Source organism: Carcharhinus amblyrhynchos, chromosome 1, assembly GCF_965287045.1.
Source record: "Carcharhinus amblyrhynchos chromosome 1, sCarAmb.v2.hapA, whole genome shotgun sequence".
In the NCBI taxonomy this organism is placed as follows: domain Eukaryota; kingdom Metazoa; phylum Chordata; class Chondrichthyes; order Carcharhiniformes; family Carcharhinidae; genus Carcharhinus; species Carcharhinus amblyrhynchos.
In genome coordinates this window covers 77,406,621-77,430,343 of record NC_137324.1, presented here as the reverse complement: position 1 = coordinate 77,430,343, position 23,723 = coordinate 77,406,621, and the positions used below count along the sequence as shown (strand labels likewise).

General features: G+C 40.3%; 1 protein-coding gene across 3 annotated transcripts in view; it reads right to left on the bottom strand.

Moving 5' to 3' along the window:
• Nucleotides 1-1,450: 1,450 nt before the first annotated feature.
• The window catches only part of LOC145342058 (LON peptidase N-terminal domain and RING finger protein 1-like), a 48,230-nt gene continuing 25,957 nt past the window's right edge, over nucleotides 1,451-23,723 (bottom strand). Inside the window, exons 4-11 of one of the 3 annotated variants that reach the window (XM_080187248.1) lie at nucleotides 21,973-22,201; nucleotides 21,419-21,512; nucleotides 20,205-20,319; nucleotides 17,001-17,122; nucleotides 9,872-10,030; nucleotides 4,833-4,995; nucleotides 3,520-3,669; nucleotides 1,451-2,743 (exon numbers count right to left, since the gene is read on the bottom strand). In XM_080187248.1, coding sequence (XP_080043374.1) covers nucleotides 2,579-2,743; nucleotides 3,520-3,669; nucleotides 4,833-4,995; nucleotides 9,872-10,030; nucleotides 17,001-17,122; nucleotides 20,205-20,319; nucleotides 21,419-21,512; nucleotides 21,973-22,201 — 1,197 coding nt within the window. In that variant the 3' untranslated portion in view covers nucleotides 1,451-2,578. The remainder of the gene's footprint in view (nucleotides 2,744-3,519; nucleotides 3,670-4,832; nucleotides 4,996-9,871; nucleotides 10,031-17,000; nucleotides 17,123-20,204; nucleotides 20,320-21,418; nucleotides 21,513-21,972; nucleotides 22,202-23,723) is intronic. The other 2 variants (XM_080187265.1, XM_080187258.1) reach the window with 2 other exon arrangements.

The following is a 23,723-nucleotide window of genomic DNA, read 5'->3' as shown; positions in this document are numbered from 1 at the left end:
AGAAGAGGTTTTCATGATTTGTCACCAAACTGCACACGCAAGTATTAGATGCAAGATTGATGTATATTGCTTTGTACAGAGTTTTAAAGATGATCATTTATAAGAACATAAGAAATAGGAGCAGGAGTAGGCCATCTAGCCCTTCGAGCCTGCCCCACCATTCAATAAGATCATGGCTGATCTGTCGTGGCTCAGTTCCACATTCCCGCCCTCTCCCCATAACCCTTAATCCCCTCGCTTATCAAAAACCCATCAACCCGCGTCTCAAAAATATTCAGCGAGGCAGCCTCCACCACTTCAACGGGCAGAGAATTCCAGAGATTCACCACCCTTTGAGTGAAGAAGTTCCTCCTTAACTCTGTTCTAAACCACCCCCCCCCCTTTATCTTGAGGCTGTGCCCCCTAGTCCTACTGTCCTTTGAGCAGGAAGAGTCTCTCCACCTCTATCCTATCCATCCCATTCATCATATATATCTCAATGAGATCTCCCCTCATTCTAAACTTTAACGAGTACAAGCCTAGTTTATTCAGCCTCTCCTCATAGCTCAACCCCCTCAACTCTGGTATCAGCCTAGTAAACCTCCTCTGCACTCCCTCCAAGGCCAAAATATCCTTGTGTAAGTGTGGCGACCAAAACTGCACACAGTACTCTAGCTGCGGCCTCACCAATGCCCTATACAGCTGCAGCAAGACTTCCCTACTTTTATATTCAATCCCCCTCGCTATGAAGGCCAGCATCCCATTAGCCTTCCTGACCACCTGCAGGCTGGGTTTTTGCGACTCATGCTCAAGGACCCTGAGGTCCCTCTGCACCGTCGCCTGCTGCAGTTTTTCGCCACGTAAGTAATAGTCCTTCCTACCAAAGTGGACCACCTCGCACTTGCCAACATTAAATTCCATTTGCCAGTTCCTGGCCCATTCGCCCAGCCTATCTAGATCCTTCTGCAGACTCTCCACACCCTCCGCGCAATTTGCCGTTCCACCAATCTTGGTGTCATCAGCAAATTTCGACACCATACACTCGGTTCCCTCCTCCAGATCATCTATATAAATGGTAAATAGCTGAGGCCCCAGCACCGACCCCTGGGGCAACTCCACTAGTCACCAACCGCCAATCCAAATAGCACCCATTAACCCCAACTCTCTGCCTATTTGACAACCAATCCTCTATCCACGTTAACGTGGATAAAACACAAGGTTAAGTGAATTTTAAGACATCTTACTTCTTTTGTATGAATCTGTTAAATAGTAATTGTCCAAAAAAGTTGGAATGAAAAGAACAGATGAAAGAATTTTTATAAAATATGTAGATTCCATACCTATATAGTATGTAGGATCAATCCCAAACTAGGTACTCACAGAATTGAAGTTTGTAGAAACGCACGTCAACATTAAATTAGTGCAGAGTGAAAAGATTCAATTCTATTCAAACTACATTAGAAACTTCATTTCTGATCTTTATTTTATTCAAAAAATAAATTAAATATACAAACCAATGCTGAAAAGTTGTAGAAACTTTTTACAAATTTACAGATGAGGAAGTCAATACCTGGCACAATGCCAGCACAAATCAGGAAAAAACAAATCCATGGAGCAAAGATACAAACCATGACAATACTAAATGTAAAGAATTCTGCTTTTTAAAACAAAAACAGACTAATAATTTATAGTTCACTTTTAAGCAAACAGATAGATTAGCCAAATGTAATGTTATTTGAGTTGATGTAGTTTCAAGTTTAGTCTCCAGTTGTTTCAAAGATTGGCCTCCAATAATTACTACTTAATCACAAGTAATTAGAATCTTGTGATGATATATGATTACTGCACAGCACATAACATTTCACAGAACTGAAAAATTGGAATGTAACATTAAGAAAATCAGGAATCCTATCTTGCCGATGGATTCCTGACTATATGCAACATTTCCTTTGTATGATAATAAGCCACAAATTCTAGAATGTCCCAAGTTTAATATCTGGTTCTATGTTGAGTTGGCAGTTTTTGGATGTAACTCTTGCTGGAAAGTGAGCACATATTGATATGAGTGAGGACACAAGTTGCATAGTTGTGATAGTCAAATAGGTTGCTGCACATCAGTGTCTCAATTCAGTAACTAATGAAGGGTCGCCAGCACCCATATCCTCGCAAAATTCAGCCAATTCAAAATAGACAGTGACAAATCCAAATGCAAATCATGATGGCAGTTTTCAATTTCTAATTATATTGCTCAAAGGCCAGAACATATCTGTAGTGCTCTGAACTCTCTGCATTTAGCACAGATAGTTCAAATAATCAGACCAACTTCAAAACTAAGTACAAAAATCATGGGATTTCTGTCCATTCAAAAATTTCACAGAAATAGCTTGGAGTCAAATATGGTTCATCACAACCACCCTTCTTGGTACTATACAAATAAGGTGAGGCTTTTCTTCTGTTGCAGCATATTTTGCAATTAGTTTCAAAACCACACCCACTTTTTACATCTCACTCAAACGAGCATTGCATTCAAAAAAAACAGCAAATAATCCAATCATGATTGGAAACAGGACTGGATGGTCCTTCAAGTCCAGGCTAATTGTCACTTGGATTGGTCTCTTGCACTGGAGAAGTATGTCAAAATCTTCTGAATTTTAATTAAGCGGTTCTTCAAGGATGTCATTGACAACACGGAAAGCTGATATTTGGGATCCACAGGAAGAACAGCAAGGAGCCACCAACACCAAGCAGGTCCATTTGGAGGGCCCTAAATACAAATATTGTTTTAAGGGAAAAACAACTTGCATTTATATAGCAGCTTTCACAACCTTGGGACATTAATTGCAAAATGCTTTGCAGCTAAATAATTTTAAAATCTAGTCACTGTTGTAATATTGGACCACACAACAGTCAATTTACACAGTTAAGTCCCAACAAACAGCAATGAGATATGGCCAAATGGCTTTGGTGGTGCTAGTCAAGGAGTAAACAGTATTGTATTCAAGCTGCTAAACAATCAACATCAAGACAAGCTCACACAAGTCTCAGTATTTCCAAACACCAGGTGACTTTGAACTTCAAATTGAGCTTATATTAATGTGTGTGATGACATCTAGAATGCCAGAAAAATTTAACCTACATCTCCCATGCTAACCTGGAATATAGCATATACCTGCTCTCCCACTACTTCATTACCTATGCATAGCTTTTAGTCATCATATACCTAGCAAACAGTTTCTTCCTAAACTCCTCCATCCTGCTTCACTTGTCTTCTCACAAATCAGAAGTTTTTTTTATGGCTACCTCTTCAACTTGCTTTGAGTCATTCCAAAACTTGCTCAATTCCCGCTCTGTGGATTTTTCATCACACCTGTGAAGTATTTCTGCTATGACTTCTATCAGCATGCAACAGTAAGGATTTGAAGAGTCCACAATTCATTGTAGCTTACTGAATTCAATTGATGTGGACAATGCTGAAGTATATTATTAATCTTGGCATCCATATCAAGAAAAATAAATATGTTTTAATGACAGTTGTAATACCTGCAAATCTGTTTCTCTCTCTGGCATCGGTCCAAAATGCTGAAGGATTTGAATGTGAAATCTACTCTTCAAGTTTTGAAACCATCTGCAAGCTTGGGCATATACTTCATCATGAAGATCCATAAGTTTATCCAACTCCTCTCCTGTAACCTGAAAACAAATATAGATTTATATTTCAATACATATTTTAAAGTACCAACAGCAGCAAATGACTTTTCTTGTTGGTTTGTGTCATATCCAATATACCACATTTAAAATATTTAAATGAAATTTGAGAACACCAAATTACCTTAATCACTTGAGCCAATCATAATGACATTATTGCAATATATGGAAATTATAGGAAGGTAAACAAAACTAAGTTCAAACTAGCTGTCAGGCTGAATCTGAGCACAGAATAAGATCATGCAGTTTTGGCCCATCAACATTTTCAAAATCAAAAAATTGGGATACTGAACAAACTGTATTCTTGCCAATATCACCAACACTGCTAGGAGACAACAGATGTGTTTTGGAATTTTGTCTCTTGTTTCAAAATGATAGAAAACTGAAAACAAAAAAACACAGCAATTGCTTGCTTAATTTTTTTCTTGGAATGTGGATGTCATTGGAAAAGTCAGCAATTATTCTTTATTATCAGTTGCCTCAAACTCATGAGCCTTCTTTTAAACCACTGAAACTTCTGTGTGATAGTGCCGCCACAGTGTTTTAAATAGGAGTACTGGGATTTCAAACATAGTGATAAAAAAGAAATGGTGTACATATCCAAGTGAGGACTGCGACTGTCTTGATGGAAAACTAATGCTAGATGTCCCCACTTCACCTGCCGCTCCTGTACTTCCAGGTGGCAAAGGATGAGAGTTTGGGAGGCGTTTTCAAAGTGTTAGCAAGTTGCTGCAGTGCATCCTGTGGATAGTACACATAGTAGCAACATTGCACCAGGGGATGTTGCTAATTTAAACAGAGTACAAGAACTAATTGTGTGGATTTTCAGTTGGATTTCCTCTTAGTTTGGGAAGCTCAGATAACTCATTTTCATCTCATCAGGCAAGTCCAAGCTTGATCGTATTAACATACCCAAGTTCTTTTTAAAGCGCAGAAGGCATGCAAAAATATTTGACATGATAGTTTGAGGGAAATTTACATGTCTGTACTCCTGGTGTGAAGTTTTGTCCATTGACAGCATTCATCAAAAGTTCAAAATGTATAAGTCAGTAGACCTACTGGATATTTTGTCCACTAAAATTAATGGACAATTGCAACATGGGGCATAGCAATCTGTGTTACGTTCAAGTGCTGCAAATTATACTTGCCTTAACATCTTTCAAGTATTCAATATTAGCAATGTAATATCCATCTTTTTGCCCTCTTTGCAAAACCTTGAAACAACTTCCTCCGACAGTGTCCACAATAGATCGCCCATCAGGAAGGAAGTGAATGTTTCTTATATGTAGCATACAGCCATAATCCGTAAATCTGTAAATAATGGAAATTACTTATATGAAACCAAAATAGAACTCAAGAAATAGGAGCAGAACCCTAAAGATGTTTCTTGTTAGCTAACCAATCCTTTATCTATGCAATTGTGCTACCCTCTGCACCATGAACTCTTATTTTGTACAGTAACTATTGACATGGTAGCGTGTGAAATGCCTTTTGAAAATCCAAGTAAAGCACACAGATTCCTTTTATCCATTTTGCTTGCTGTTTCCTTAAAGAAGCTAAATAAATTAGTCAAACACTATCCTCATTCACAAACACAATTTGACTCTGATACAATATTACTGTCAAACTCTCTGCTTCTTCCTGTCCCACATCAATATCTTTTTCTACTGCCTCAACTTTTATCTTTGAATTTCCTAAATCTCCCTTTATCAAAACATTCCTTCCTCTCTCAATTTAAAACCATTTCCCCCTTCTTGGACTATATTTACTGGTGCACTCATGATTGCATGCTCTTTCCCTTCCTGTTACATTCCGTGCACGCACGAACACGCACATTCCAACAGAACATCCCACCCAGGCCCCATCCTCATAACCTCATATTTACCCTGCTAATCCGCTGAACCTACACCTAAGGGGCAATTTAGAATGGCCAATCCACCTAACCTGCATATCTTTGGACTGTGGAAGGAAACCTATGCATACACAAGAAAAATGTGCAAAGTGCACACAGTCACCCAAGGCTGGAATTGAATGAGGGTCCTTGGTACTGTGAGGCAGCAATGCTAACCACTGTGCTACTGTGCTGCCCTAAACTCCAGTGGTTAGAAGCCCAGCCCATCACTACAAGATAACTTCTCCGTTCCAGGTACTAATCTACTAAGGCTTCTCTGAACTGCTTCTAATGCATTTAGATTTTTCCTTAAATAGAGGTCAAAATGGTACACAGTACTCCAGATGTGATCTCAGAAATACTCTGAAGCGTTACCATCACACTCTTATACTCATTTCCCCTTACAATAAGCAACAATGTTCTTTGAACTTTGCTAATTACTTGCTGCACTTGCATTCTTGCCTGTTGCAATTCACACTCTAGGACACAAAAATCCCTCTTCATCATACAGCTTTGCAATCTATCACCATTAGATAACATGATTTTTATTCTTTCTGGTAAAATAGACCATTTCACATCTTCCCATATTAGATCCCATTTCCCAGATCTTTGCCCACTCACCTAACCTGTCTTTTTGTAGCCTCGTCATGTCTTCTTCACAGCTTACTTTCCTAGCTATCTGTGTCAGCAGCAAATTTAGCAACTATACATTCAGTCCCTTCATCCAAATCATTTTAGATAAATTGTCGAGATGAGGCCCCAGCACCTATCCCTGTGGCACACCACTCAGCACATCTTGCCAACCAGAAAATGACCCATTTATACCTACCATTTCTTGTTAGCTAGCCAATTTGCTATGTAACGCCCTACAGCAGGAGCTTTTATTTTCCGCAATAACCTTTGTTGAGGAATCTTATTAAATGCCTTTGGAAAAATCTAAGTACTGGTTCCTCTTTATCCGAAGGATGTAGTATTTCTTCAAAGTACTCTAATAAATTGGTTAAACACGATTCCCTTTTACAAAACCTGCCTAATAAAATGCCGTTATAACATCTTTAAAAATAGCTTCTAACATTGTCCCTATTACAGATGTAAAGCTAATTGGCCTGTAGTTGAGTTTTCTGCTGCCTTTCCTTTTTGAGTAAAGGAATTACATTAGCTATTTTCCAATCTAATGCAACATTCCCCTAAGTTAGGAAAATTAAAATCAACATATCCACTATCTCACTCTCCACTTCTCTTAAGGACCCAGGATTTTGAAAGTTGTTGAACTATGGGTTAACAAATACAACTTTGCTGGGGACTTATTTTCTTGCACTCGTAATTCCTGATTTACAGTCATTTCTGGGATGTTACTTGTATTCTGTAAGAACAATGCAACATCTCCACTGTGGATTTCATGAACTAGGCCTCCACACTAATACTGCAAATGTGGCTTACTCAGTCTATATGAAGATTGATGACACCAAGATTGGGGGAAAGGCAAATTGTGCGGAGGGTGTGGAGAGTCTGCAGAAGGATCTAGATAGGCTGGGCGAATGGGCCAGGAAATGGCAAATGGAATTTAATGTTGGCAAGTGTGAGGTGGTCCACTTTGGTAGGAAGAATGGTAGGAAGGACTATTACTTACGTGGCGAAAAACTGCAGCAGGCGACGGTGCAGAGGGACCTCGGGGTCCTTGTGCATGAGTCGCAAAAACCCAGCTTGCAGGTGCAGCAGGTGGTCAGGAAGGCGAATGGGATGCTGGCCTTCATAGCGAGGGGGATTGAATATAAAAGTAGGGAGGTCTTGCTGCAGCTGTATAGGGCATTGGTGAGGCCACAGCTGGAGTACTGTGTGCAGTTTTGGGCGCCGCACCTGCGCAAGGATATTTTGGCCCTGGAGGGAGTGCAAAGGAGGTTTACTAGGCTGATACCGGAGTTGAGGGGATTGAGCTATGAGGAGAGGCTGAATAAACTAGGCTTGTACTCGTTAGAGTTTAGAAGAATGAGGGGAGATCTCATTGAGACGTATAAGATGATGAATGGGATGGATAGGATAGAGGTGGAGAGACTCTTCCCGCTCAAAAAAGACAGTAGGACTAGGGGGCACAGCCTCAAGATAAAGGGGAGGCGGTTTAGAACGGAGTTGAGGAGGAACTTCTTCACTCAAAGGGTGGTGAATCTCTGGAATTCTCTGCCCGTTGAAGTGGTGGAGGCTGCCTCGCTAAATATTTTTAAGAAGCGGGTTGATGGGTTCTTGATAAGAGAGGGGATTAAGGGTTATGGGGAGAGGGCGGGAAAGTGGAACTGAGCCACAACAGATCAGCCATGATCTTATTGAATGGCGGGGCAGGCTCGAAGGGCTAGATGGCCTACTCCTGCTCCTATTTCTTATGTTCTTATGTTCTTAACATCCTCCATGGTTACTGTCCTGCTGTTGTTATATGTATTCTAATTTCACAATGTATAATCCAACAACACTCCAACAAACATTTGGGAACATATAAACAACTCTCATAATTGTTTTCTAGCCTGGTTGTTTCTTAGCTCCACCCAAACTGATTTAACATTTTGATTGAGACAAGATCCTGTCCTGAAATTTCCTGTCCTGCCCACTGCAGGAATTGTAATGGGCGAGACAGAAAATTTGATGGACCTTTTAAAGACCTGTTGAGCTCAGTCAGGAACTTCCAGTCTTGGGGCACAGCTGATCAGTCCCACCCCTTTCTCTTTGCTGTCTTTATGTCATGCTTCATAATCAAGGTAACCCATCTTCCCTTACAATTTGCTATCGCTTCATATAATCAATTATTCTGGAATATTTAATTCCTCAACTTGGTCTCTTTGCAAATACATCTAATAATTCACACTAGATGAAACCCATTAAAATTTCTGTACTCTTAACTCATCTTTCTTTGCAAACATTTCACGTATATATGGTATATTCAACTTTATTTTTCTGTCACCCTAGTTGATTTATGGTCCATTGTTAAACTCTCTGCTCCTTTGAGCTATTCTGACTTTTGTAGGCTTGGCATTTCACTTATTGCTCCTGAATTTAACGTGTTTACTGCTTGTTCCATCTTTGACAGAACATATTGGAGATTGTGTTACTCTTAAGAGCAAAGTCTGTAAGTTGTGTGTCACAGGCATAAGGATTTTCTTTTACTTAATACTTTATAAACTAGGGTAATTGAGTCCTCTTTTCTGCAATGCTGTTGAAATCTGGGTTTAAAATCTTTCTAAAATACTATTTGGACTCATGGATGATCACAACCTTAAAAGTTAATAGTTTTACAGGACTTCAGACATATTTTATATTAGTACCTACAGATACCATTTGCACATTTGGGTCGTAAATCTAACATAAATTTGGTTAAACATGTCTTTGTTGTCACTTATTTATTGGATAATAAATCAATAACTTAGATTTCAGGACTGAACTTTATGTTCAACAGGTGGCTTATTGTAAAGAGTGGGTGTTCTGCAATGGCAGTGGGGATACAATTGCATTAGAACCAGTTTTATTCCTTGGACTTCATATTCAATCCTGATAAAATCTAGAATTCTGATCTTTTACTAAAAGAGACAATCAATCCAAGTTTCTGCCTTTAGTGTTGGATGAAGGTGTACCCTAAAACTCTTTGCTCTTCCATGAGGCTACTTTCATTGAGTGTGGTTACTGCAGTTTTCTTTCTAAAAAGCAAAACGCATCATTGTTACATCTGCAGACATGGAATTTCATATGCCACTTTTTAGCCCAATCCCACAGCAGACAAAATCACACTGCACCTTTTTATTGGCCTTATTCAGCATTAACTATCCTCTGATTTGGTATCATCTACAAATTTGGGCATGCTGTGGGCTCTTTTAGCTGCATTGGCTATGTTCACTAAAGAACGTTTTTGTAAAGCCGTGATGTAACAATTTTGGTGATATTTCTTGCTTACGCACATTACTTTAGGCATGGTTCCATCCTGGAATACAAGGCCGTTTTCCTCAGCCCAATAATATCCAATTACTATCATGAAAGTAAAAAGGCCCATCTTCAGAGCAAAAAACTGGCAGAACCAGCTCCTTCTCCAGATGAAGCCTGTACTTGTTCAAAGTCTTCCTACACAATTATTCAGAAAATCCTGTGCCATTCCACTCCAATCTGTGGAACATACCATTAAGTTTTGATTACATTATTGTTGATACTTTTATTGTTGAAAGTGACTTACTTTGTGGTTATGTATCCTTCATTCTGAGCCTTGCTACCATAGCTATTTGCTAATAACTTTAAAACAAGAGTCATAATTAGTTTACGACATACCCATTATGTGGATCACTGATGCACATTCCAAATCGCTTTGTACCAGTTTCAAAGCATCTTCGAATCATAAGCCTATACCGTGGCTCAAAAACATGAAGAGGACAAGGCACAGTAGGATATGCCATAGTGCACACGAAAATTGGAACACTTTTGGTCAAACTGGAAAAGAAAAAGCAATAGAAAGGACTTTATATTTCACAACATTCCTGAAGTTCTTTCAAATCCTTGGTTCAAAACCTGCCTTCCCCAGGAAATAATTTGATTTTGCCACCCCACTATATCACATAAGAGGAAAGCCAAAATAAAAAAAAGTCTAAACTTGGGCAAGTTCCATTGCAGGGTTACTCATTTCCTATAAAGGAAAAAAAAAGTAGAGAAGCAAATATAAATTATGAGTACGAAGGCTTACTTTCACAATCTCTCGCCTCCAAAAATACTGAAATCTTAATTGGCAAGTTATGGCCCAATTGTCTGTGGGAAGGAAACACAATTGAATTGCAGAAGGCCTCCTACTTTACCACTGAACAGCACCTAACCTATGGATAATCAGGGACTGATAAGAATGCATGATTTTGATCACATGCATCATATAAAGTCTATTATACAATGCACAGCATAAAAGCCCTATAACACAGAGTAATCAAAGTTAACATACTTGTGGGGTATTGCATTTATTACCAAAATGCACGATAACTCCTACACATAACTTACTTATCCAAATCACAAAATTGTACCCACCTCTACTACTACATCCAACAGCTTGTTCCAGACACTCACCACCCTGTGTGAGAAAAATTGCTCCTCTGTACATTTTTGAATCTTTCCCCTCTCACCTTAAAGCTATGCCCTCTAGTTTTAGACTCACCTACCTTTGAGAAAAGATATTGACTATCTAGCTGATTTGTGCCCCGCATTATTTTATAGACCTCTATAAGACCACCCCTCAGCCTATGCCCCAGATAAAAAAGCCCCAGTCTATCCAGCCCCTCCTTATAACTCAAATCATCAAGTCCTAGTAGCATCCTAGTACATCTTTTCTGCATTCTTCCTAGTTTAATAACATCCTTTCTCTAATAGGGTAACCAGAACTGTACATAGTATCCCAAGTGTGGCCTTGCCAACGTCTTGTACAATTTCAACAAGACATCCCACCAACTCCTGTATTCAATGTTCTGATCGATGAAACCAAGCATGCTGAATGCCTTCTTTACTTCTCTGTCCACCTGTGACTCCACTTTCAAGGAGCTATGAAATGTACCCCTAGATCTCTTCCTGCAGCCAACAGTGGCTGTACTTGGTATTGCGTTGGCCGTGAAGTGAAAGGCAATACAAGCTTCTTCTTTCAAATCAATTAATAGATAAACTTTACTATCAGGTTTCTATATAAAACCATCAATAGAACAATTTCAAATATCAAATTTAACATCAATTATGCCATCACCAGTTTATCAGAATGTTATAACACATTCACATTCTTTGAGAATGTGACTGAACACATTGACAAAAGAAGGGCGGTAGACGTGGTTTACGTGGACTTCAGCAAGGCGTTTGATCAGGTCCCCCATACAAGACTTCTGAGAAGGAGAGAGGGCATGGGATCCAAGGGGCTTTGGCCTTGTGGATCCAGAACTGTTTGCCTGCAGAAGGCAGAGAGTGGTTGTGGATAGGTCTTGTCCTGCATGGAGGTCGGTCATCAGTGGAGTGCCCCAGGGATCTGTTCTAGGACCCTTGCTGTTTGTCATTTTCATAAACGACCTTGATGAGGAAGTGGAGGGATGGGTTAGTAAGTTCGCAGACGATATGAAGGTTGGTGGTGTTGTGTATGGTCTGCAGGGATGTCAGAAGTTGCAGCGGGACAGAGATAGGATGCAAGACTGGGCAGAGAAGTGGCAGATGGACTTCAACGCAGATAAGTGCGTAGTGGTCCATTTTGGCAGGACCAATGGGATGAAGGAATACAATACCAAGGGTAGGAGTCTTAGCTGTGTTGAAGAGCAGAAGGATCTTGGGGTCCGGGTCCATAGGACTCTTAATCAGCCTCGCAGGTGGAGGATGTGGTCAAGAAGGTGTATGGTGTACTGACCTTCATTAATCGAAGGCCTGTTTGTGCTGTGGTGTTCTGTGTAAAACCTAGCCATCAGCCCATTTTCCTTCACACAAACAACCTAGTGCAATTCCACTCTCCTGCTTACTTTTTATAAATGTATCAAATCATCTTTTGGCAATTTTTGTAGCATTTTCTAAGCAACTCCTGAGTGAAGGGATTTTTTTAGCTTCACCCACTCATTTAGGGCCATAAATTTAAACGCAAGATTTGGTGTACAATTTGCAGCACTTAAAGCCAAAGTCACAGGAGAAAAACCATGGCCAACAAGAGTCAAAGGCAGTTTTTGTTCTTCTCTAATTTAGCCTGACTTTTTCTTATTCATTCATGGGACATGGGTGTTGCTAGCCGACCAGCATTTATTGCCCATCCATAGTTGCTCTTGAACTTGCTAGGCCATTTTATAAGGGAGTTGAGAGTCAACTACTTGCGGCTCTGGAGTCACACATAGGCCAGACCAGGTAAGGGCAACAGGTTTTCTTCCCTAAAAGACATTAGTGAAGCAGATGGGTTTTTCTAACAATTGGCAATGGTTTCATGGTCAATAAATTCTTAATTCCAGATTTTTTTTTATTGAATTCAAATTCCACCATTTACCAAGGCAGGATTTGAACCCTGACTGAGTTTCTGAATTAATAGTCTAGCAATAATACCACTAAATTTGTGGATATTTAAAATCTCCCATAATAATGACACTAATATCAATAATTCTCTAATTTCTCTAGAATTTTTGAATATAGACTGGTAATCCAGAATATCCTCAATATTAATTTATGATTCCTTACCTCAATTAAAAAAGAATTCTATTCATTGCCTCTCCGTGCTGCTCCACAGGAACAGCGATTTGGGCGAGTGTAGAGTTTGAGTTTAAAGTAATTTTTAACTTTTTCTTTTTTGTTAAAGTAGCGAGCAGTGGTAGTTTTTCTTTCCCTTTTCTTAAATTAACTAGAAACCGGAAGTCATCATAAGGAGGCTTACCGGTAGTTGTAGATTTTTTTTGTCTCTCTGACCCTATAAATTGGTACAGTGAGGAAACCCGATCCTCTACACAGGTAGAGTATCCCACCCTCCCCCCTCCTCTAACCTAATAATAAAGTGTGTGGGAAGTTTTTTTTCCCTCCTGGAAATTGTATCAGAGATGGCAGTTCAAGCAGTACGCTGCACCACCTGCAGTATGTACGAGGTGAGGGACACCAGTAGTGTTCCTGCTGAAAGTGTGCACACTTGCAGCTCCTAGAGGATTGTGTTAAGGAGCTGGAGCTGGAATTGGAGGAACTCCGGATAATTCGGGAGGTTGAGGCGGACATTGACAGGAGTTACAAAGAGATAGTCACTCCTAAAAATGATTCTTGGGTAACTGCTAGGAAGAGGGGTAAGAAGCAATCGGGGAGACAATCCCCCAGGGCTGTTCCCCTCCAAAATAAGTTTTCTGTCCTGGAGGCTACAGTTGAGGAAGAATCAACTGGAGATAGCCTAAGGGAGCAGGTCTCTGGAGGTGAGCCTGCTGTGAAGGCTCAGGTGGGTAGGGGAAGTAAAAGATTGGGCCTGGTGATTGGGGACTCCTTAGTTAGGGGGACAGATAGGAGAGTCAACAGTAATGAACGGGACTCAGGGCTGGTGTGTTGCCTCCCAGGGGCTGGGGTCCAGGATGTCTCAGAGCGGGTGTTCAAGACTCTTAAGGGAAAGAGGAGTCAGCCCCAAGTCATAGTTCATGTGGGGACACATGACATAGGTAGGATAAGGGAAGGGGATATTAAACCGAAATTTATGGAGTTGGGGTGGAAACTTAGGGCCAAATCAAATCAAACAGAGTGGTTGTCTCGGGACTCTTGCCTGTGCCACGGGATAGTTTAGAGACGAACAGAGAGGGGGAATGTTTGAACTTGTGGCTGAGGGGATGGTGGAGGGAGGGGTTCAGGTTCTTGAACAATTGGGGCTCATTCTGGGGTAGGTGGGACCTCTACAAGGGAGATGGTCTACACCTGAGGGGAACCAATATCTTGGGGGGAAAATTTGCAAAGGCTATGCAGGGGGGTGGGATCCTGAGTAGCAGGGATGAGATTAAGGGGGTCATAGACGAGGACTGTAAAGCACAGCATCATAGGGGTGGAGTAGAGCATGGTTTGAAATGCATATACTTTAATGCGAGGAGTATTCGCAATAAGGTGGATGAACTTGCAGCGTGGATCAGTACCTGGAACTTTGATGTTGTGGCCATTTCAGAGACATGGATAGAGCAGGGACAGGAATGGTTGTTGCAGGTTCCGGGGTTCAAATGCTTCAGTCGGAGTAGAGAAGGAGGTAGAAGGGGGGGAGGAGTGGCATTATTAGTCAAAGACTGTATCACAGTGACAGAAAAGAAGTTTGATGAGGGCTTGTCTGTTGAGGTAGTATGGGCTGAGATTAGAAATAGGAGAGGAGAGGTCACCCTGTTGGGGGTCTTTTATAGACCTCCTAAAAGTCCTAGAGAGGTAGAGGAAAGGATTGCAGAGACGATCCTGGACATGAGCGAAAGTAATAGGGTAATTGTTAAGGGAAACTTTAACTTTACTAATATTGATTGGAATAGCTATAGCTCTAGCTCATTAGAGGGGTCAGTTTTTACACAGTGTGCAGGAAGGTTTTTTGACTCAGTATGTAGATAGGCCAACTAGAGGTGAGGCTATATTGGATTTGGTGCTGGGAAATGAGCCAGACTAGGTGTTAGACTTGGAAGTTGGTGAGCATTTTGGTGATAGTGACCACAATTCACTTACGTTCACCTTTGTGATGGAAAGGGATAGGCATGAATCTAGGGGCAGTAGTTATAGCTGGGGGAAGGGTAATTATGAGGCTATTAGGAGAGAATTAGGGAGCATAGGTTGGACTAGGAAACTACAGGGGCTGGGAACATCCAAAATGTGGAGTTTATTCAAGGAACAGCTACTGCGAGTCCTTGATAGGTATGTCCCTGTGAGGCAAGGAGGAAATGGTCGAGTAAGGGAACCGTGGTGCACTAAAAAAGTTGATTCGCTGGTTAAAAAGAAAAAGGAGGCTTATGTCAGGATGAGGCTTGAAGGCTCAGGTAGTGCACTGGAAAGCTATAGATTAGCCAGGAGGGTGCTAAAGAGTGAGTTAAGAAGAGCTAAAAGAGGACACGAGAAGACTTTGGCTGATAGGATTAAGGAGAATCCTAAAGCTTTCTTTAGATATGTTAAGAATAGAAGATTGGCCCTAATCTTGCCCTAACCAGTCAGAGACAGCAGTGGCAAGTTGTGTGTGGAGCCGGAAGACATTGGAGAGGCACTGAACAAATATTTCTCTTCGGTATTCACGCAAGGAGACGTAAGTGTAATTGTGGAGAACACTGGGTTACAGGGTTGTAAACTGGATAGTATTGAAGTAAATAAAGAGGATGTGCTAGATATTCTTGAGGGTTTGAAAATAGATAAGTCACCTGGGCCGGACGGGATTTACCCTAGGATTCTCTGGGAGGCAAGAGAGGCGATTGCAGAGCCTCTGGCTCTGATCTTCAGGTCGTCGTTGGTCACAGGTATAGTGCCAAAAGACTGGAGGATAGCGAATGTTGTCCCATTGTTTAAGAAGGGGAATAGAGACTTTCCCGGGAATTATAGACCGGTGAGTCTTACTTCTGTTGTGGACAAAGTATTAGAAAAAATTATTAGGGATAGGATTTATAGTTATTTAGAGAGTAATGAATTGATTGGAGATAGTCAGCATGGTTTTGTGAAGGGTAGGTTGTGCCTTACTAACCTTTGAGTTTTTTGAAAAAGTGACCAAAGAGGTGGATGGGGATAAGGCAGTTGACGAGGTATATATGGACTTTAGTAAGGCGTTTGATAAGGTTCACCATGGAAGGCTTCTGCAGAAAATGCAGATGTATGGGATTGAGGGTGATTTAGTTAATTGGATCAGGAATTGGCTAGCTGATAGAAGACAGAGGGTGGTGGTTGATGGAAAGTATTCGTCATGGAGTTCGGTTACAAGTGGTGTGCCTCAGGGATCTGTTTTGGGGCCACTGCTGTTTGTAATTTTTATAAATGATCTGGATGAGGGTATAGAAGGATGGATTAGTAAATTTGCCGATGACACCAAAGTTGGAGGAGTGGTAGATAGTGAAGAGGGGTGTCATAGTTTACAGAGAGACTTGGACAAGTTGCAGAGCTGGGCCGAGAGGTGGCAAATGGAGTTTAATGCAGAAAAGTGTGAGGTAATTCACTTTGGCAGGAATAACAAATGTGTAGAGTATAGGGCTAATGGTAGGACTCTGAATAGTGTTGACGAACAGAGGGATCTAGGTGTATATGTGCATAGATCCCTGAAAGTTGGAAATCAAGTCGATAAGCTTGTTAGGAAGGCATACGGTGTCTTGGCGTTTATCGGTAGGGGGATTGAATTTCGGAGCTGCAACGTCACGTTGCAACTGTACAAAACTCTGGTGCGGCCACACTTGGAGTATTGTGTACAGTTCTGGTCCCCACATTATAAGAAAGATGTGGAGGCATTGGAGAGGGTGCAGAGGAGGTTTACCAGGGTGTTGCCTGGTATGGAGGGAAGGTCCTATGAGGAGAGGCTGAGGGATTCGAGGTTGTTTTCGTTAGAAAGAAGGCGGCTAAGAGGAGACCTTATTGAAACGTACAAGATGATTAGAGGTTTAGATAGGGTGGACAGTGATAGCCTTTTTCCTTGGATGGAGAAAGCTAGCACGAGGGGACATAGCTTTAAATTAAGGGGTGGTAGTTAAAGGACAGATGTCAGAGGTAGGTTCTTTACCCAGAGGGCGGTAAGGGTATGGAATGCCCTGCCTGCTGCAGTTGTAGATGCGCCAAATTTGGGGGCGTTTAAGAGGTCCGTGGATAGGTTTATGGATGGAAAGGGAATGGTTTAGGTTAGAGGGTCATTGCTTTTTTCTTAATTGGTCGGCGCAACATCGAGGGCCTGTTCTGCAGTGTAACGTTCTATTTGTATGACTTATTTAAAATCTCATCTCCAGCAGTACAAGATATTTCACAAATAATAGCTTACTTTGAAAGTTCTGCAGTTTCTTCGTCATGAATTCTTTGCCTTTCGTGAAGTTCTTCAGAAAGATACTTTGCAATCACTTCTTCCAATAAGTAGGTGACAGCATATTTCCTCTTCTCAAGATACTAAAGAGAAAGATACTTTAAGTCACTTGGTTTATTTTATGCAATACATTTCTATCATTAAGGCAGAGGTGTCAGGAACACCAAGAGAATAACTTGATTTAGATTCATTCATTAGCTGTTAATTTCACCACTGCTACACAACAAATATTAGGTTTTTTGACTGGGGTTGGGCTTGGTGGGGTGTGGGGGATGAAGAGGAAATGATGGGTAAATAATCAAACAAGTTTTGTATTACATAAAGACAATTTGTTTGTCATTTTAAAAATATATTCCATTCTGTAGTTTAGCGTACATTAGGGAAGGCAGTGGTGTAGTAGTATCGTCATGGGACTGGAAATTCAGAAACCAGAGTAATGCTAGTTCAAAATTCTACCATGGCAGATGGTGGAATGTAAATTTAAATCAAACATCTGGAATTAAAAGTCTAATGCCCTTAAAACCATTGTCGATAGTCATTAAAAACCTCTCTGGTTCACTAAGACACTTTGGGGACCTGCCACTCTTACCCGCATGGCCTACGTGTGACTCCAGATCCACAGCAATGTGGCTGACTCTGAACTTCCCCGTCAAAAGCAATCAGGGAAGGGCAATAAATGCTGTCCCAGCCACTGATGCCCACGTACCATTTTTTTTAATGTTAGCTGATTGCACGTTACTGAATGAATAATCCAGAGGCTTGGGCTACTGCCTGGAAACACCAATGGCACTGGGTGAATGTAAATTCAATTAATGCCCATTATAAAACTAGTTGTAATAAAACATCTGGTTCACAAATGACCTTCAGGAGAGGAAATCTGACTGGCCTACATGCGACTCCAGATCCACAGAAATGTGGTTGACTCAACTCACCTCTGAAATAGCCAAGCCACTCAGTTATATCAAACTGTCACATAATAGCACAATGGGTGTACATACACAACATGTACTGTAGTAGTTCAGGAACGCAGCACGTTCTCATGAGCAACTAGGGATGCAGAATAAATACTAATCGTACCAGTTACATTCACATCCCAGGAACTAATAAAAAAAGCTCTTTCCACTTTATGGAGCTCCTAGTATACTGGCCAGCCTTGTTGATTTCTTTCTACCATTGTAGGAATGAAGCATAGTAGAAGAAGCTACTGAAGTGCCATTAAAAACTCTCCAAAATTAGTAACTTTGTTGATTAATCAGAATGTGTGTGATATCCTGCAATGGCCCCAATGCTTAACAGGATCCCCAGTGTACCCAAGGTTAAAACTGAATGAAGCAGCTGTTTATAGCCATGGTTAGTAACTGCTGCACAAGGACCCCGAGGTCCCTCTGCACCGTTGCCTGCTGCAGTTTTTCGCCCCGTAAGTAATAGTCCTTCCTACCATTCTTCCTACCAAAGTGGACCACCTCACACTTGCCAACATTAAATTCCATTTGCCATTTCCTGGCCCATTCGCCCAGCCTATCTAGATCCTTCTGCAGACTCTCCACACCCTCCGCACAATTTGCCGTTCCCCCAATCTTGGTGTCATCAGCAAATTTCGACACCCTACACTCGGTTCCCTCCTCCAGATCATCTATATAAATGGTAAAAAGCTGAGGCCCCAGCACCGACCCCTGGGGCGCTCCACTAGTCACCATCCGCCAATCCGAATAGCACCCGTTGACCTGCGCAAAGATATTTTGGCCTTGGAGGGAGTGCAGAGGAGGTTTACTAGGCTGATACCGGAGTTGAGGGGGTTGAGCTATGAGGAGAGGCTGAATAAACTAGGCTTGTACTCGTTAGAGTTTAGAAGAATGAGGGGAGATCTCATTGAGACGTTTATGATGATGAATGGGATGGATAGGATAGAGGTGGAGAGACTCTTCCCGCTCAAAAAAGACAGTAGGACTAGGGGGCACAGCCTCAAGATAAAAGGGGGGCGGTTTAGAACGGAGTTGAGGAGGAACTTCTTCACTCAAAGGGTGGTGAATCTCTGGAATTCTCTGCCCGTTGAAGTGGTGGAGGCTGCCTCGCTAAATATTTTTAAGACGCGGGTTGATGGGTTTTTGATAAGAGAGGGGATTAAGGGTTATGGGGAGAAAGCGGGAAAGTGGAACTGAGCAGCGACAGATCAGCCATGATCTTACTGAATGGCAGGGCAGGCTCGAAGGGCTAGACGGCCTACTCCTGCTCCTATTTCTTATGTTCTTATGAGTCCCTCGGACTAGTACATTTTATTGAAGGAACATGACAGTAAACATTATCAAGACCCTGAGGCTGTATTACAGTAATGCTAATTTCATGTTACTAATCTGTTGGAACTTCTTGAAAGCAATCTGGTTGCCTTACATCTTATCTATGTTAATTGCTTGTTAGTACAGCTGAATTGAACTACCCTCAATAAACTGTTGTGTTGATAACAATGGAGAACAACAGGCTATTTACCAGCCCAGAAAAGAAGAAAGGACTCTTCCAAAAACAGATCCAGATTCTACTTGAAATCAGTTTGAACATTTTCAAGTCAGTCGTTTATGAGTTCACATCCCAAAATTGCCAATATCACTGGGTGGGAAATACAAACTGATGTAACGAAGGTTGCTTTTCGATTGTTGACAGTCAACATTACTCAACATTTGACAATCAGACCTGACCTAGCAGCGTTTGATGCTATCAGGACATATTCCATTCTACACACGGACATGTCCGCTTGAAAAAGTGCTTAAAAAAAGTTAAGTATAAACCAGATCCATCAAACTACTAAATGGGATTGTGGTCAGTGCAGACTCGATGGGCCGAAAGGCCTCCTTCTGCACTATAGGGATTCTATGATTCTACAGATCCAAAGTGCAAGCTCTCAAATCACTTCACGGACAAAGTAAAAATGACTTTTGTTGACTGTCAGACAAACCTTAAAATGGCAGCTTTCTACTGTCATTAAAAATTTTAATGAATCACCCGATTGCCAAATAAAGACATCAAACTGATGAAAATTACCTGCAGGAGCCTGTAATATTCATCAAGCATTTCATGTTAAGCATTTAAGTTTTTAAATGGAATTTGTTTGTTAATGTCAATTGATGACCATTATAAAACCTCAAGACATAATCAGCATGGTCTGCAACCTACTTCTTTTAGACTGTCTTTACAAAGTGGACATAGTGGATTGTGGTCCAAACTTCGTTCCAAACAACCTTTACAGAAAGTGTGGCCACAGGGTGTAGTGATGGGTTCCAAGAACAATCTGCAAGTGTCCGAATTCAGAAAATTACTTTTAGTAATGTAAATATATTACATAGGTAGCTGCAATAAGACAAAATAATAAAAACACACAACTGGAGGTATTTAGTGAAACCTCACTATATAGAAGGCAGCATTTAAAAAAAACAAACAGCTCCATATGAACAGGACAAGCTAAAATGAAGAAATAAAGAAAGATCTTAGGAAGAGTAGAGGGAATGACAAATTAAAGAGAACAAAAAGGTACTTCAAAAATTAAAATCAGGAATGAGTTATATGCATGCATTTAAAACAAAACTTTAATCATGGAGCAATGCAACTGATATAGCTCAAGCTTGGAAAGGATGAAAATGTCACAAAAGAATTACAATTTAGCAGTAAAATACAAGATGCATTGGGTTGCATTAAGAAATAATCCATATGGACAGAATGGAAAAAAAGGAAGTGGTATTATTCTTGAACACTAGAATGATTTTAACTGCATCAAGATAAACTGAAATGTGTCACAAAAATGGTCAAGTCAGAAATACTTAACAGAATGCACTTCACTAGATCAGTAAATTCTTAGTCCTAAAAATGTTTATGTAGCTCTGGGAAATGAATCTTCAAATGAGAGATGGAGAGTATAGAAGGATGTTATAAAGACAAAAAAACATTTAATGAGTGAGTAGAGTTTCCATGATAAATGCCTCAGGAATATAAAAAAGGTAGTAGGAAGTAAAATGTTAGATTGGAGGAATAAAAAGTGGATTTGAAAAAGGCTAAGAGGTAAAGAAAAAAGGCAATAGCAAGGGCACTTTAAGGAAATAAAGTGAAATGGGCTGGGGGGGTACTTCTGAAACAATTTAAACTAAAGCCAAAAAGTACACGTCAACTTAAAACTATAACACAGAAAATCTGCCTCCTCAACAAGTAAAATCAGGCAAAATATTATTTAAAAAATAATCCAAATTAGTTTGGTATATTTTAAAAAAAAACTTTTTCATATAGATGCAGGAACTGAAAACTTAGAACAAGCATGAGGAAAGCAATTTACCTGAGGGGCTGTAGTCTAAGAGTTTATTCTAGTACACATTTGCCATTCCATCAAAATGCTTTCTTACCTCATACAAAGAGAGCACTCAAAATCTGATGCATCGATTAGATCCTTAGTTACTATTCTCTCAGAACTCGATGAGTGGAACAATTGTTCAGCATCTGATTAAAAATGCACTTATTTTAAAATTTCTTACTAGAAAAATAAATCATCCACTGAAAAACATTCTGAATTAGATACTACTTAAGTGTTTTTTTAATGATACAAAGTGAAACTAAACAAAATAGCAAATCATTCACTTTTTAAACACTTAAGTCTTCACTTCAGAGAGCCTATCTTCAAATCAATGCAGTTCAACAGTGGAGTGGTAAGCATAATGTTGAGTAACCAAAAGGTCTTCCATTACAATCAAACAAAATAGTTCTCTTTTTAAAATAAGAGTTTTTTAAAAAATATATTCCTGTAAATACAAAATGGAGCCTTCCCCCATCTTAATGAAGTTGTTGAAGGAAGAAACAAGAAATATTAAAATTACATTCATTAGACAGTTAAAATTTTGGCATTGCCAATTTGTTTGAGCTACCTAAAACAGCTCAACATAGTTTTGTGAACTTAACTGACCCCGTTTTTGGTGTTTACTCTTTCCATCACCAGTTTCCTTTACTTCTTGATCACTGAAAGTAAGTTTTCTTTTCGTTAGAACAGCCTTTTCTTGGCATGAAAGCAGTGGAGCCGAAGAAATCTTTTTCAGACCAACAAGGTACTCCACCCTGTGTAACAACTGAACAGAATGGGTCCGACTTGGGCATGCTAACTCTTCCTCTGTGGAGTTCGGCACATTGGACATCTGCTGATTCACAACAAAAGTTTGTTAGTGCAAAAAAAAAGAGTTATATTCATATGTGCAACACCTCTCTGCACTAATATTGTCAACAATGTTTAAAAGACATTGAAATCCTGAAGATCACGTCAAGTTGTGAAAACCCATCATTGTATTAATCGCTGAATACTGCATCATACATACCAGAATATTGAAAGTCAAAAATGCAAAGGGAAAGCTCAGACTCAATTTCTTAGCTTTATAATTATCTCATTCACCTGAGAATCTAAAATGTTTAGGTACCAGTATATTCATTTAGTGGTTTGTATTTGAGATGTGGCAATTACCGGTATGATATTGGTTAGGCAGTAACTTTTACCTATAAATAAATGCTTCAGGGCCTTAAAGGCTAGCTACAGTATATAGTCGCATGTAATCCAGACTCACTAGGGATGGCAGGTTAACATAAGAATTAGGAGGAGTAGGCCATCTGGCCTCTTGAGCCTGCTATGCCATTCAATAAGATCACAGCTGATTTTTTTGTGGACTCAGCTCCACTTACCTGCCACTCACTATATCCCTAATTCCTTTACTGGTCAAAAATGTACCTTAAAAACATTCAATAAGGTAGCCTCAACTGCTTCACTGGACAGGGATTTCTACAGATTCACAACCCTTTGTGTAAAGAAGTTCCTCCTCAACTCAGTCCTAAATCTGCTCCCCCTTATTTGAGGCTATGCCCCCTAGTTCTAATTTCACCTGCCAATGGAAACAACTTTCCTGTTTCTATCTATTCCCTTCATAATCTTATGTTTCTATAAGATCTTCCCTCATTCTTCTGAATTTCAATGAGTATCGCTCCATTCTATTCAGTCTTTCCTCATAAGCCAATCCTCTCAACTCCAGAATCAACCAAGTGAATGTCCTCTGCACCCTCTCCAGTGCCAGAGTATCCTATCTCAAGCAAGGAGGCCACAAGCGTACACAGTACTTGAGGTGTGGCCTGCACCCAATACAGCTGCAACAGAACCTCACTGTTTAAAATTCCATCCCTCTAGCAATGAAGGACAAAATTCCATTTGTCTTCTTAATTGCCTATGGCATCTGCAAAGGAGGATTCCCTTCCTTGCAGGAGTTATCCCCCTGAAAAATGACAATTCAATAGATTAAACAGTAATTTTCTGTTGTAAGCCCAAAAATTACCAGTTCAATTTTACATTACTGCAGAATACAAACTCAACCTTTGGGTTAATCCAGCGACACAACAAGTATACTGTATGCCAGTAATGAAGTTGGAGTGCATTTTAAAGATAAGCTTCAAAACTTAAGCATTTAATTCCTCTTTACTTTTTGGTCGGTGGTTTGCCTTATATCATAGAACATAGAACACTACAGTACAAACAGGCCCTTCAGCCCACAAGTTGCGCCAATCATATCCAAACCTACAAGGCCATAGAACTATCTGTAACTCCCAATCCCATTAAATCCCATGTACTCATCCAGAAGTCTTTAAAAGACCCCAGCAAGTTCGCCTCTACCACCACCAACAGCA